General features: G+C 40.3%; 1 protein-coding gene across 3 annotated transcripts in view; it reads left to right on the forward strand.

Annotated features, from left to right (window-relative positions):
- The window catches only part of LOC141782758 (activin receptor type-1-like), a 201,142-nt gene that overhangs the window by 183,938 nt on the left and 3,810 nt on the right, over nt 1-13,394 (forward strand). For all 3 annotated transcript variants that reach the window (XM_074659450.1, XM_074659449.1, XM_074659451.1), the window contains exons 3-9: nt 1,565-1,819; nt 2,065-2,340; nt 2,508-2,774; nt 4,953-5,158; nt 9,163-9,262; nt 11,311-11,457; nt 11,774-12,049. In XM_074659450.1, coding sequence (XP_074515551.1) covers nt 1,565-1,819; nt 2,065-2,340; nt 2,508-2,774; nt 4,953-5,158; nt 9,163-9,262; nt 11,311-11,457; nt 11,774-12,049 — 1,527 coding nt within the window. The remainder of the gene's footprint in view (nt 1-1,564; nt 1,820-2,064; nt 2,341-2,507; nt 2,775-4,952; nt 5,159-9,162; nt 9,263-11,310; nt 11,458-11,773; nt 12,050-13,394) is intronic.

Here is a 13,394-nt window from a genome sequence, read left to right on the forward strand (position 1 = left end):
CTCTAGTTAAACATACACGCAACCTTTCAGCCTCTGTGTCTTTCTCTGTCCTCCCTCAAGTCTCTTACATGCATAGAAAAATTCACTAATTTTTTTTTTTCCTTTCACCACCCCTCCCCAGTCTGTCTCCCTCTCATCTGCTGTCTCGCAGTGTTATTTTAAACAACTGCAGTGGCGGCGGTGGAATGCAGTGGAAAGAGGAGCTTTTTGAGGGTGGCAATCCCCGTACTTACAATAGATATACATGCATCCTTACAAGAGGGATAAGCACTGATCATCTGTTGTCACAAAGCATTTGGGAGCATATTAGAGATTCAAGTCCTCCTTTGCAGCATCTCTCAGTCTATTTTCAATGACTGCTCTTGCCCTTATTCCATAAAAGACAATATTCCTACTAAGCTGTTTACATGGCTAATGAACATGAATATTCCACTAATATTCCTGTTTACATGCAGCCGTGCATACTCCGATTAACGAGTGGTGGACCTGTTCAACCGTGCGAACACAGCCTCCCTCTTTCATTCCTTCAACCACCACCTTGAAAAAGGTCGGCGTTGCGATATTTCCCCGTCCAAAAACCTACTGATATCCAAGTCTTTCATAATGTTTTAAAGTAGGTGTGTTTCTCCTTCCGACCACAAATGTGGGCTTTTCTTTTGAACATGCATCTCTAGTTGGTTTGTGTACACAAAGCTGGCTGTAAACAGGCAAGAGGCCGTGTGTCGCAAACTGCCGTAAAATCCCCAATTAAGATGCATATTCCGAAAGCGCTGTATAAATGTCCAAAGAAATCTCCTAAAACCAGAATATTATCGGCATATCCCACATGTCATAAAGCCCGGACACACCAACCCGACATCAAAGAACTAGCGGCGATGAAGGCCGACTGTTGCGTTGCGTCACGTCGTCTTTGTTTTGGCCGACAAGTTGCATTTGAACACATCGCAAAGACTACAGCCAACGGCCATTTAGCTCGTACGTTCTGCACCTGCGTGAGAGGAAATAACTCTCCACACCAGCAGGTCGCAGTAGTCTGTATTCGTCATTCAAAAAGGGAAACCGAAGACCGAGGACGGTGGATCAGATGAGATGAAGATGAAAACTGAGAAGAGCCTTCTGTGTTTTTCCTCTTGACTTCACTCGTTTGCTTGCTTTCCTCAATTCCGTTTCCCTTCTCGTGCACTGATTTACTTAAGCTGAACAGCCAATTAGAGGGATTTCTCTCGGCGACGGGCTCCACCGCCGATTCAACATGCTGAATCGGCCAAAAAACTTCCAACCCCGGCAGACTACAGCTGATGGTGCGGGACACACCGATAAAAGGGCTAGGCTGACAGATGCTCACAGACGGCCCCAAACTGGCTTGATTTGTCAGGGCCTTTAATTGGACAATACTCCTTTTGGAATAAGGCCTAATTAAAGAATATCCAAATAGATACCCTGTTTACATGACCCGTGTCAAATTCTGAATATTGTCATATTTGGAATAATAGTGGAATATAAGTATTCATGTAGTCATTGATGAATTCTGAACTGTTCCTTAATATCTTTTTTTCTTTTCTAGGGGATGTCAGTGTGAGAAACTCTGAATGTTTGTGTGACGGAGCGTCCTGCAGCAGCGGGGACCGGTGTTTCGGCCAGCAGTGCTTCACCTCCCTCTCCATACTGAACGGGACATCGGCCCTTCAGAAGGGCTGCATTGTGGGTAGCGAGGAAGCGTCGTCGCGATGCGGTAGCCCGCCGAATCCCGGGCTGGTGGTCGAGTGCTGCTACGGAGATTTGTGCAACATGAACGTCTCCTTGCAGTCACCGGGGAAAGGTGAGGTGTTTGCATCGTAACACTATCCTGCTTAAACTTCTGTAACATTTTTCTTTATTAGTTCATCACTCAGTCTTTTTAAAATATGAAGAACGAGTCCTTTGTTTTCTGTCAAAACTCACACAGTCAGCCAGCAGAGATACATTTTCATGTTTTCTGATCTGAGTGAATGGCATTTAATTTAATGGGCTACTAATGGTATTGCTCTAATGGGTTTCCCCATAATCTCTATTTCCTCTTATCAGATATAGAGCTGTCTGCTGGCAGACCAGTCCTCCGAGAGCAGGAGTGCGTGTGCGAGGGCGGCGGCGTGTGCGAGCGTGACCATCGCTGTGCCGGCCAGCAGTGCTTCTCCTCTCTGAAGATGATTGATGGGGCGGCCGTCCAACAGAAGGGCTGCCTGAGGGACGACGAGGAGGGCAGAGCCACCTGTGCCACGCCACCCTCGTCGGCCTATGTTGTCAAGTGTTGCCAGGGCCATCTGTGTAACATGAACGTCACTGTGCAAGCTCCAGGGAAAGGTGACTTTGCACACATTGTGCACATTTCTCTTGGCTGCTGCTCACCATGGACCTTATGTCACTCATAACTATTTCATTTTACGACAAAACTACTTGAATTTTGCTGATTTTTATGGTCAAAAATGTACTTATTTACGAGCTTCGTCTTCTTCCTGAATCTTTTGCAGAGGGGGAAGTGAAGCCCCCGATCAAAGAGGTGCATCAGTGTGTGTGTGAGGGCAGCTCATGTGCAACAGGGAATCGCTGCATGGGCCACCAGTGTTTCTCCTCTCTGACGGTCAGCGCCGGCTCCCTGCTCTACCAGAAAGGCTGCTTTCAGGTCTACGAGCAGAGCACAATGACCTGCAAGACGCCACCTTCCAGAGACCAGATTGTGGAGTGCTGCCACGGGCACCTGTGTAACATGAACAGCACTGTGGAGCTGCCTGTCAAAGGTACACTACCGTACTACCCAGAATGCTGCGTTCTGTATATCAAAGATGCTCAAGAGCTCCATCTGTTGATTTCAGCATTGAACTGTGTACTAAACCAAATAATAGATTTCATCTATTCAGAATAGGAACAACCATGTGGGTTAGTAATTATTGTTTTAGGACAATAAATTACATTCTCTACTGAGAGGGCTATGTCATCAGCTGTTCTGGATGGTTTCCGTTGGCCCGAGTTGCACCTCTGTGTGGTCACACTCCTGGCACCTTATGAAACAGAAACATGGGAGACGATGGGCAACCAAAGGGAGGTTTTTGAATATTATTTAGTCACGGTCCACTTCCCCTCTGTCCTGTTGGAGGCTGGCAGAGCTGGCTGACAAGAGCCCAGAGGGTGAAGCCACCTGGGAATGAAGGAGAGGCCGGCATCTATACACAGAGCTGCCGTTTCCCTTTTTGTTTCTTTCACCTTCTTTTTATATTTTATAGATAAATATTTATACTTAAAATACCACAGTTGTCTTATTTGGGGAATGGATCAGAGATGAATAAAAGTTGCAAATTGGAGATATTTGTGTTAACCTGACTTAACTGGGTGCTGGTTACCACATCATAACAATTCACAAAATGTCTATAGCACCTTTCCCACTAGACAAAAAAAAACACTAACACCCACTAAAATCTGAACTTTCCATTCCCTGGACAAATGACTCTGAAGTAGTCTCGGGCATTTATCGGCTCCAGCTGAAGTGAAGCCAGTGAAGCCAATGCTGAAGTCCCTTAAACTTGCATTATTTCTAATGGCCAGCAGGGGGCGACTCCTCTGGTTGTATAGAAGTCTATGAGAAAATGACCCTACTTCTTACTTGATCTATTACCTCAGTAAAAATTGTTAACATGAGTTTATGGTCTCAATCGCTAGTTTCAAGTCTTCTTCAATACAGCATGATGTTCATTTAATAAATGATGGTCCCATTTAGAGTCAAACAGACCATAAAGCAGGGGATGCTTTACGGTCCGGCTACCTTGTGATTGACAAGTTGCTACCACTGCGTTGTCTGATCTGGGAGTTGTCTGTGTTTCCATCTTTCACTTTCATAGTGTGTTTTCAGTTCATGAAAGTTAGTTATAACATGCTTGGTTGCCTAAAAAAGTCTTATTTAGCGTTTGGTTGTAATTAGCTCCACCCTCTCGTGTCACTTCTGGTTGCAAAAAAACAAGATGCCGATGGTTGAAATGCCAAACTCAAGGCTTCAAAACAGCAGTCCACAAACCAATGGGTGGCGTCACGGTGACTACGTCCACTTCCTTTATACAGTCTATGCTTTCTACACCAAGAAAAAAAACAGAAAGGCCAGTGCAACGTCACGGCACACTCGCAATGGGAAAGGAGTCTATCGCCTATTTTTAGTGGGTTTTAAAAAGCCAGATATACGCCCTAATTTTGGTGCAAAAAGGGTATATTTTGCAATACTCTACTATCTTGTTACATTGCCACAAATACAAATATATAAGTCATCTAGCTAAATGCGTCCCTGCCCATGTGTTTGGTTCAAGTCTAGAGAGTTCCTACAATGTGTTGCTACTTATTTGGGAGAAACGGTTCATTATTTGAGCTGAGAAAAGGGGATCATTGTCTGTGCCGCAGCAGAGCTGAGCAGTCTTTCCCCTGGAATGTTTGGAAAGTGTGAATGGTGGTCAGTTCCTCAGACCGGCCTCTGCTGACTTGATGAGATCCACTTTATGTGTGAGTGTGTGAAAGAATGAATGCTCGTGCGCATATGTGCTCTGTGTGCACCCCCACCCTAAACTGGTTTCTCCAGAAGGTCTGCAGAAAGCTGCAAACCTGTGATTTGTGTCAGTATGTGTGGTCTAGGATGAGAAAAAGCCACAGCAATGAAGAGGTTTCCCCTCAGCGTACATAGTCAGGATCCCCTCTTCATCTGTTGTTTACTTAAAGGTAAAATGTAAAAAAAGACTCTACTTATGTCATCAAACTACTTTTTTTATTGTTTTTATTGAGAGCCCCCTAGCGGCACAAATTACATATTGTACGTTTCAGCACTCAGTCAAATTCAATCTTTAGAATTTAAGCTTTATGTTGTTTTCTAAATATGTCCCAAGTGACGACCTGATGGTCTGAAGAAAACCTCACATTGTAAATGTTCCTCTCTCCCCTCACAGCAGAGGAGCTGTCCAGCTACAGCGTGACCACACTGGCTGTCGTCATCGTGGCGCCAATCATCATCCTCATCATCCTCTCCGCCATCGCCATCCTGGTGTTCAGACGCATCCACAACAACCAGATGGAGAGACTGACATCACGAGATGCCGAGTATGGAACCATCGACGGCCTCATAGCGTCCAACGTGGGGGAGAGCACTCTGGCGGTGAGTAGGAGTCATTAGAAAGAACGGTGTAAGAGCTGCTCCAGGCATAGTCATTTAAATCGACTAGTATGTTGAATATATAATTAGAATCCAGTCCTTTATTTTAACCCACTTCTTTCTCTCTATGCTAGCTGCCATATATACTGTAGGTGTTATAACTTGACCTCTACTGAAGCACAGAAGTGTGGGAAAGATGTTTGAATCATTAAATAAAACAGCAGCGCCTCTATTTTAGGAATTTAGGAAGGAAACGATGGAAAGAAATACTGTAGATAACTAAATTGTGTTGGTTTTACTATCTTGATTGACGTGAAATGTGCACTGGGAGCACAGCTGCATTATGTAAGAAAATGCATATATCTAGGGCTATATAGGGCTCAGTAAAAGATTATATAATATTAAATCACTTGGATCAGGATCAGTAAAAAAGCTTTTTGAAATACCACATTTGCTTTTTTCATAGAGTAGACGAAGGTCCAATATGTAGAATTATTTACCATATGCATTATAAGTATTTTCATATATATGGATGTGAACTTGTCAATTAATCTGTCAGTTATCTTATCGATTAGTTGTTTGGTCTATAAAATGTCAGAAAATGGTGAAAAATGTCAATCAGTGCTTCCCAAAGCCCAAGATGACGTCCTCAAATGTCGTTTTGTCCACAACTCAAAGATATTCAGTTTACTGTCATAGAGGAGTAAAGAAACCAGAACATATTCACATTTAAGAAGCTGGAATCAGAGAATTTAGTATTAAAAATTACTCAAATTGATTATCAAAATAGTTGCTGATTAATTCAATAGTTGACAACTAATCGATTAGTTGTTGCAGCTCTAAGTAATAGCAGATCCCATCTTGTGTTCTGATTCTGGGTGGTAGGGTGGCTCTTTTCTGTCCACTTGGATTACCATTCTTTAATGTGCAAATGTATACCAACAACAGAGATGGAAACCCCCTTCTATAATTATGTGTTGTATTAACTTAACGGATTCAGCTGATGAGTCAAAACACAGTTGGATTAGTGGGGCCTCTTCTTTGTACACATCTTCACCATTTAACACAAGATAATATACAATAGAGACATGATGGCACAATGGATAAACCTTGTTTGCCTCTTTTTAATCCAGATTTGTGATCAAGGCGGTCATGTGGTGCCACTGTAATCAAGGGTTTAGTCTTATATGCTGTGATTAACCCAAACATGGCGCAATTGAAGACAACTTGGAGTTCAAAGGAAGCATATTCTTTCATTCAACATAATGAAAGTCAAACAAACTCATAAAACGGGTCCACCGTACCATTGTTGTAAATGTTATTTAATTTATCTGAATGGCTTCTTCAGTGGTTTTATGTTGACTTTGCATCACACTACATGGATGAATTAGTTAAAGCACTCACTTTAGGATGGGAGAAAACACATTAGAGGAATAAAACACTAAATACATGTAGGGCTGGGCGATAATTCAATATGCTAATTTCAATTGAATCGTATCGTGATGAAATCATATATCGAGATATTGTGATACACAATTACGTTGTTTAAATTTATAATACAAGCACATACTAACTCAAATTTCTCAGAAAATCTGATCAAACTCAGTTAAATCAAACTATAACTAAACTTTACTATTAATCTTATAACTGTATTTGTGTGCATGCATGAAAACATAGTCAGTGTTTAGCTGGAAATATTTATTCTCTACAAATTTCACTCGAAACTGTTATGTTCATTTTGCACTAAAGTTCTTAATTAAATGAGAAAATACTCTGTACTCTTCATTTGTCAAGTATTTAATTCAAACAGGAGTATACAAAATAGATATAAAAATGACCTATATGCTTTAATGTTAAAAAAACCTTTATTTTCCTCATACTGTCCGCCTGAGTATGCCTGTATTTACCCTCTGTCTGAAAGGCTCTGTTTTAGTGTATTTCAACAACAGGCAACAGCTTGGGTCCATGTTTACTTCCTGTCAGCTGATGTCATTCACATACACTGTACTACATTGTGAAATGGTCTAAATATAGTATATTTGTGACATCGCAAAATCACAGAAATCCTGACAGCTTTCTGAAAGGCACGGTTTCTGAATACGGGCTGTGTGTATTTCTCTGTGAATTGAGCGTTTTGATACTTTCACAGTATTCGTATAAAACTGAAACCTCCTTTTTTATAACAAAAAAAACATGAAAATCTCACTTTTTACATTATGGGACCTTAAAGTTTAAGTTTTAAGTCTTAATATATTGTCATGCTTAGTGGTCTTTCTCCAAAAATGATTTAATTCAGCAGTACACGCTCTCACTTCTGAACTTTGTGTATTTTCCAGATTGTAATCTCCAGAGTATTTGATAATTCTTGTGTAAAAACATTCAAAACAATACACAGTGGCTACATATTCATGACATGTGTGTGTGTGGGTGGTGCTAAAACTTGTTTTGAATCTTCTCAGTCATTTTTCCAGCCTGTTAGAGGAATGTCTTTCGCTATTTATTTTTCTCTCCGCTCAACCGTGGATTGTAAGTTTTCTGCAGAGCGGTTTATGTTTTGGAGGCCCACTGCTAAACTGATCCAGAGTTTAGGTGGAGTCCTGTGGTTAGCGTTTAGTCTGAAAGACAACCCCGGCACATTCACTGGCTCACAACGCTGCGTAATCAAGTTCAGCAGAAACTGCTCACAGTCTAGCTTGGCTGCTACCGTCCATTTCATGATTCTATAATCCTCACAAAAGCACATTTTACATTAACATACATTAGTATACTTCTTAATTGAACGCGTCTCACAACATTTTCAGCTGTCATGAAACATATAATCCCTTTTTGAAAGCATGTTTAAACTCTCCAAATCCTAGATTATCCCATTTATCTTTAATTATGAAACTTGTAAATGACACATCCAACTGTTAACGGTATGATCATGTGTGTGTCAGAGAAAGAAATGGCTGATTTTGGCCTCGTTTCAAGCCATTTGAAGAGTCCATCAGTGCACTTGGCAATGGAAAGCCCAAATATGGAGCCGCAGAATGTTTGTTTCAGCATAATTAAAAAGTGCTTGGCAGCGTCATGAGAAAGGATATTAGGAACACAGTGGTGTGGCTGTGAAAAAGCAAATCGGACTGAAACACATGTGCTCGTCCCTCCGGAGTCCGCTGCCCAGAAGTCGTCTGATTATGATGATATTGCATCGCTCTGATTGCATTCTGCTGCTTAACAGCCTGGCCCAAATATACCCTCCTAAAAACAATCCTCCTGTACCAAAGAGAGGGATTTAAACTCTCCGCAGAGCAACTCATCATTCATTTTACGGCCTCTGTCTTTGCATTCCTGTGTTGTGATTCCAAATTGTCTCTCAGGCAGCTCTTGCATTATGCATCTGTTTATATGAGGCATCACTCTTCTCAGTTGTTTTCAATCCTCCCCATCCCAGTTTAGCCGTTTGTTTTGCTCAGGAGGAGGCTGCCGGCTGTGTTGCTGCGCACTGCCCTCCTGTGTCGGCGGCGGGGCGCTGCATGTCTTATAGCCGAGATAAAAATAAAAGGCTTAGCGGCATTGCACCTGTTTTGGAGTCTGGCCCTTGGTTAGATAAAATCTCCAGCACCCACACCAGTCATCAGGGAGGGGGTGGCACTTCTGTTGTTTACTCAGCAGGGGGCACTCTGCACCTCCAGCACACACACGCACACACACTCACACTCACACTCACACACACACACGCACACACACACACACACACGTATATACACACACACACACACACACACACACACAATATCCTGGTACACACACTGCTTGCCCCCTACATCCCATGTGGGTGCCACATCAAAGGCAGGCTGTTGTATTAGTCTCCATCTGAGTCCCAGATGCTCCGTGTTTCATCATTTTTTTAGGCTCAAGCCACAGGACTCCTTTCATTCAGATAGCTCAATTGCAAATATAAACACACACATGTAAATATACAAACCCTTTACTCTTTTCGTTTCTGTTTTTTTTCTCTTTGCCAGGATCTTCTGGATCATTCCTGCACGTCAGGCAGCGGCTCAGGACTCCCGTTCCTCGTTCAGAGAACCGTCGCACGACAAATCACACTCAATGAGTGTGTGGGTAAGTGGCCTGTTAAAAAGTCTGCTTTCATATTAACAATGGCACCGCCTCCTCATTCATTTCAATGAGGCACTCCCACTGTGCTGACCAAAGTTATAATAGTTTTACATTTTCAAATACGTTTTTATTTTATTTTAGTTTTAGTTTTCAGAAAAGTTTAGTTTTTATATATTAGTTTTAGTTTGTTTTTGTTAGGGCCAGCTATAATGTCTCAGAAGTATGTAGCTACATAAACATACAAAATACATGGTTAGAGAACTGTGTAGGAATGGCCAGAATGTTTAATGTTTAGTTTTTGTCTTTGCATCTCATGGAAGGTCAAGTCTGTTCAGTTTCTGTTGTTCAATGTCACGAGAGTTAATGAAAATTCATGTATCCTTTATTTGGTAGCAATATATTATAGCTAAAAAAAATGAAACTGAAATTAATTTACATTCATTTTTATTTTTTGTATTAGTTTTTAACCAAGAAATATAGTTTTAGTTTAGTTTTTCTTAAAAGATTTAGTTTTAATTTAGTTTCAGTTCACTAAAAACTGTTTCAGTGCTTATTTTCATTTTTAGTTTCACACACTGTGATGGACAAATACTGTATGCGTAAGGGCATATATACTTTGTAGCATTATTTACCTCACGTGTATTGACAGAGGAGCAAATCATTGATGCTATAATAACTTATCAGAGTTGTAAATTCTCCCTTGAAGGAGTGTAACTCGCTGTGTAGCATCTTGCTGTCTGATAACTTTTCAAATTGGACTTCCCGGTTCACATTTTCACTGATACTAATGCACTCTCTTTCCTGCCTTCATTTGTAAGACAAAAAATCCAAAACATGCAATATTATGCAATATTATCCACATGAAATAAATCAATTTAAAATAAATATTTGGGTTGCAAAACAGGTCAGTGCTCTGAGGATATTCTGAAATTGTGCAAGAATGAATATTGCAGCAATCAAGTCCCTCCCTGGAGCTAAAAATTGCACACAGTTTAGTTTTGAGATTGAAGTATGTTAAGAGTCAGAACAAAAATATTATCAACACCAGACATATTTTCATATGGATAAATAACAAGTTTGCTCCTCACTCTTCTACACCACTTGTATTGTTGCATCCAAACTCTCGAATAATAAAACTAGTTTAATTAGCATGAGTTGATTTGTGGCCACTAGGGAGCAGCAGAATTAGCTGACATTCACACAGACACCCCCACATTACTGGCTTACAAAGTTGTTATGGTGAACATGTTGGCAAACTGATGCCTATCCATTTACACATCAAGTAGCATTGATATAGGATTATTTTGCTGGCCTCTAGAGCTGCAACGATTAATCGATTAGTCAACTATTAAATTAATCAGCAACTATTTAGATAATCAATTAATCGGTTTGAGTAATTTTCAAGTCAAAATTCTCTGATTCCAGCTTCTTAAATGTGAATATTTTCTGGTTTCTTTACTCCTTTATGACAGTAAACTGATTATCTTTGAGACAAGACATTTGAGGACGTCATCTTGGGCTTTGAGACACACTGATGGATATTTTGTCACCATTTTCTAACATTTTATAGACCAAACAACTAATCGATTAATCGAGAAACTAATCAACAGATTAATTGACAATGAAAATAATTGTTAGTTGCAGCCCTAGTGGCCACCTGATAAATGTAATTTCAATACTTGCTTTTAGCTCAATTTCTGACAAAGATGTCTGAGCCTGTAGCTGCAAAATATTTGACTTTCTTCAAACTCTATCTGCTATTTGGAACTAGCCAACCAGCATACAGTGAACCTTATCACGGTTTGGTTTTGCTGGAACCTCAAGAAACGAGAAAGATGACGAGCTAAAAGAGGATAAGAAACTCCAGGGTAAATAATGGTAATTAAGCGCTTTGAGCAAACTTTAAACATAAGAGAGACATTTAATGATGTGATAATATCAAAAACATCAAGTATGCTAGTGTTAAGTATCACATTATGGCAAAACACATCCTTCATGCTGATTTTCTGTGTGTGCTGTTTGGTCATTTCTCCCATGTTTTTGCCCGCTAGGTAAGGGCCGGTACGGTGAGGTGTGGAGGGGTCAGTGGCAGGGAGAGAGCGTCGCCGTCAAAATCTTCTCCTCCAGAGACGAGAAGTCCTGGTTCAGAGAGACCGAGATCTACAACACGGTGCTGCTGAGACATGAGAACATCCTGGGTGCGTACCATATTTCATGTGTACAGGCTCAGAACACCTACTGTACCACACCATGTGTTGTGATTTAACTAATCGCTGATTAAACCTAGCATAACCAGAATGTGATTGATTACAGCAGGACATGATATATGACAAACAAATCAAGAGACACTAGAGCTTAAAATAATTATTCATTTAAAATGTCTTGTTTTAAGAAATACTTGTGCAGACCATTCTACCTTGCCTACTGGCTATTTATTTTCCGATTGGCTACATACTGTGGTGCGCGTGTTGACCAAAGTTTCTTTATTAATTGCATTGATATATTTCCCTTCAGGCTTCATAGCTTCAGACATGACCTCGAGGAACTCCAGTACTCAGCTGTGGCTGATCACCCACTTCCATGAGATGGGCTCCCTGTACGACTACCTTCAGCTCAGTACCCTCGACGCGTCCGGCTGCCTCCGCATGGCGCTCTCCATCGCCAGCGGCTTGGCACACCTCCATGTTGAGATCTTCGGCACTCAGGGCAAACCGGCCATCGCCCACCGAGACCTCAAGAGCAAAAATATATTGGTTAAAAAGAACGGACAGTGCTGCATCGCTGATCTTGGTGAGAATACTGACCGATCTTTATCATAAATACGCTGTTTATATTTCTGCAGTGGTGGAAGAAGCACTGAGATCGTTTACTTAAGTAAAAGTAGTAATACTACAAGTAAAAGTCCTGCATTGAAAATATTACTTACGTAAAAGTACAAAAGCACTAGCTTCAAAATATACTTAAAGTACCAAAAAGTAAAAGTACTCATTATACAGAACGGCCCATTTCACAATAATATATTTATTATTGAATTATAATTATTGATGCATTATTGTGTTCATCACTTTAATGTTGCAGCTGGTGAAGGTGGAGCTAATATTAATTTATTTATATATATTTTATGTATTACTGTACATACTGCTGGGTAGCTCCTGGGGACCAATAAAGCCTTATTGATATAATATCATAATTTATTTATTGATTATATTTTGTATTGTTAATCTGAATCAACAAAGTAACTAAAGTTCTCAGATAAATGTAGTGGAGTAAAAAGTACAATATTTCCCTCTGAGATGTAATGGAGTAGAAGAATGAAGTAGAATAAAGTGGAAATACTCAAGTAAAGTAAAAGTACCTTAATTTTGTACTTATGTAAATGTACTTTGTTATTTTTCCACCTCTGTATTTCCGTACTTCTAATAGTTATAAAAGTTTAACTTACATTTTTTTTGCTTTCAAGATTTGGATAGGATCAATCATTCAATCCCACAGAAATGTATTTCAAACTAGAGATCCCAGAATAAATATATCTGGCTGAATTTTGAGGAAATGTGTATAAAATGATGAACAACACAACTAGAATAATTACATTAGATTGAATGGTGCAGCTATAAAAAAAACACTGAGTCTTGAATAATTCACTCCGTGTACACACAAGATGGCGTCAATAAAGAGCTGACACACCATAAGATGATTTTAACCACTTTAAAACTACTGGAGGGGTTGATTTAAAGTTGTTTTATAAGAGATGCATCTGCAATAACATCACTCTACTCGCATCCATCCACTTAGCCATATTTGTTGTTAATTTAGGAAGAACAACCTCTGCGTAAATGCCCCATTGGGACCTTAATCAAAAACACATTTAGAGGAACTCGGACCACTTTATCTAATACACCACTGTTCCATTTGCAGATGCTTGAATAAAAACTAATTCATGTTCAAGCCTTAACCTGGCAACTGGCTTGGCATGTTTACGGGCTCGATGTAATAAATTCTGCTCCGGATGACGCATTTTGCACTTCCGACAAACATGGTAGCAGTTGTTTGTCTCCCGAGCGAGTTGTTCTTATTGTCGGAGTACATCCTGTGGGAACAGGACTGTTTACGACGAACAAGTTCAGCATTTAAATCA

Source organism: Sebastes fasciatus, chromosome 14 (assembly GCF_043250625.1).
Source record: "Sebastes fasciatus isolate fSebFas1 chromosome 14, fSebFas1.pri, whole genome shotgun sequence".
Lineage (NCBI taxonomy): Eukaryota > Metazoa > Chordata > Actinopteri > Perciformes > Sebastidae > Sebastes > Sebastes fasciatus.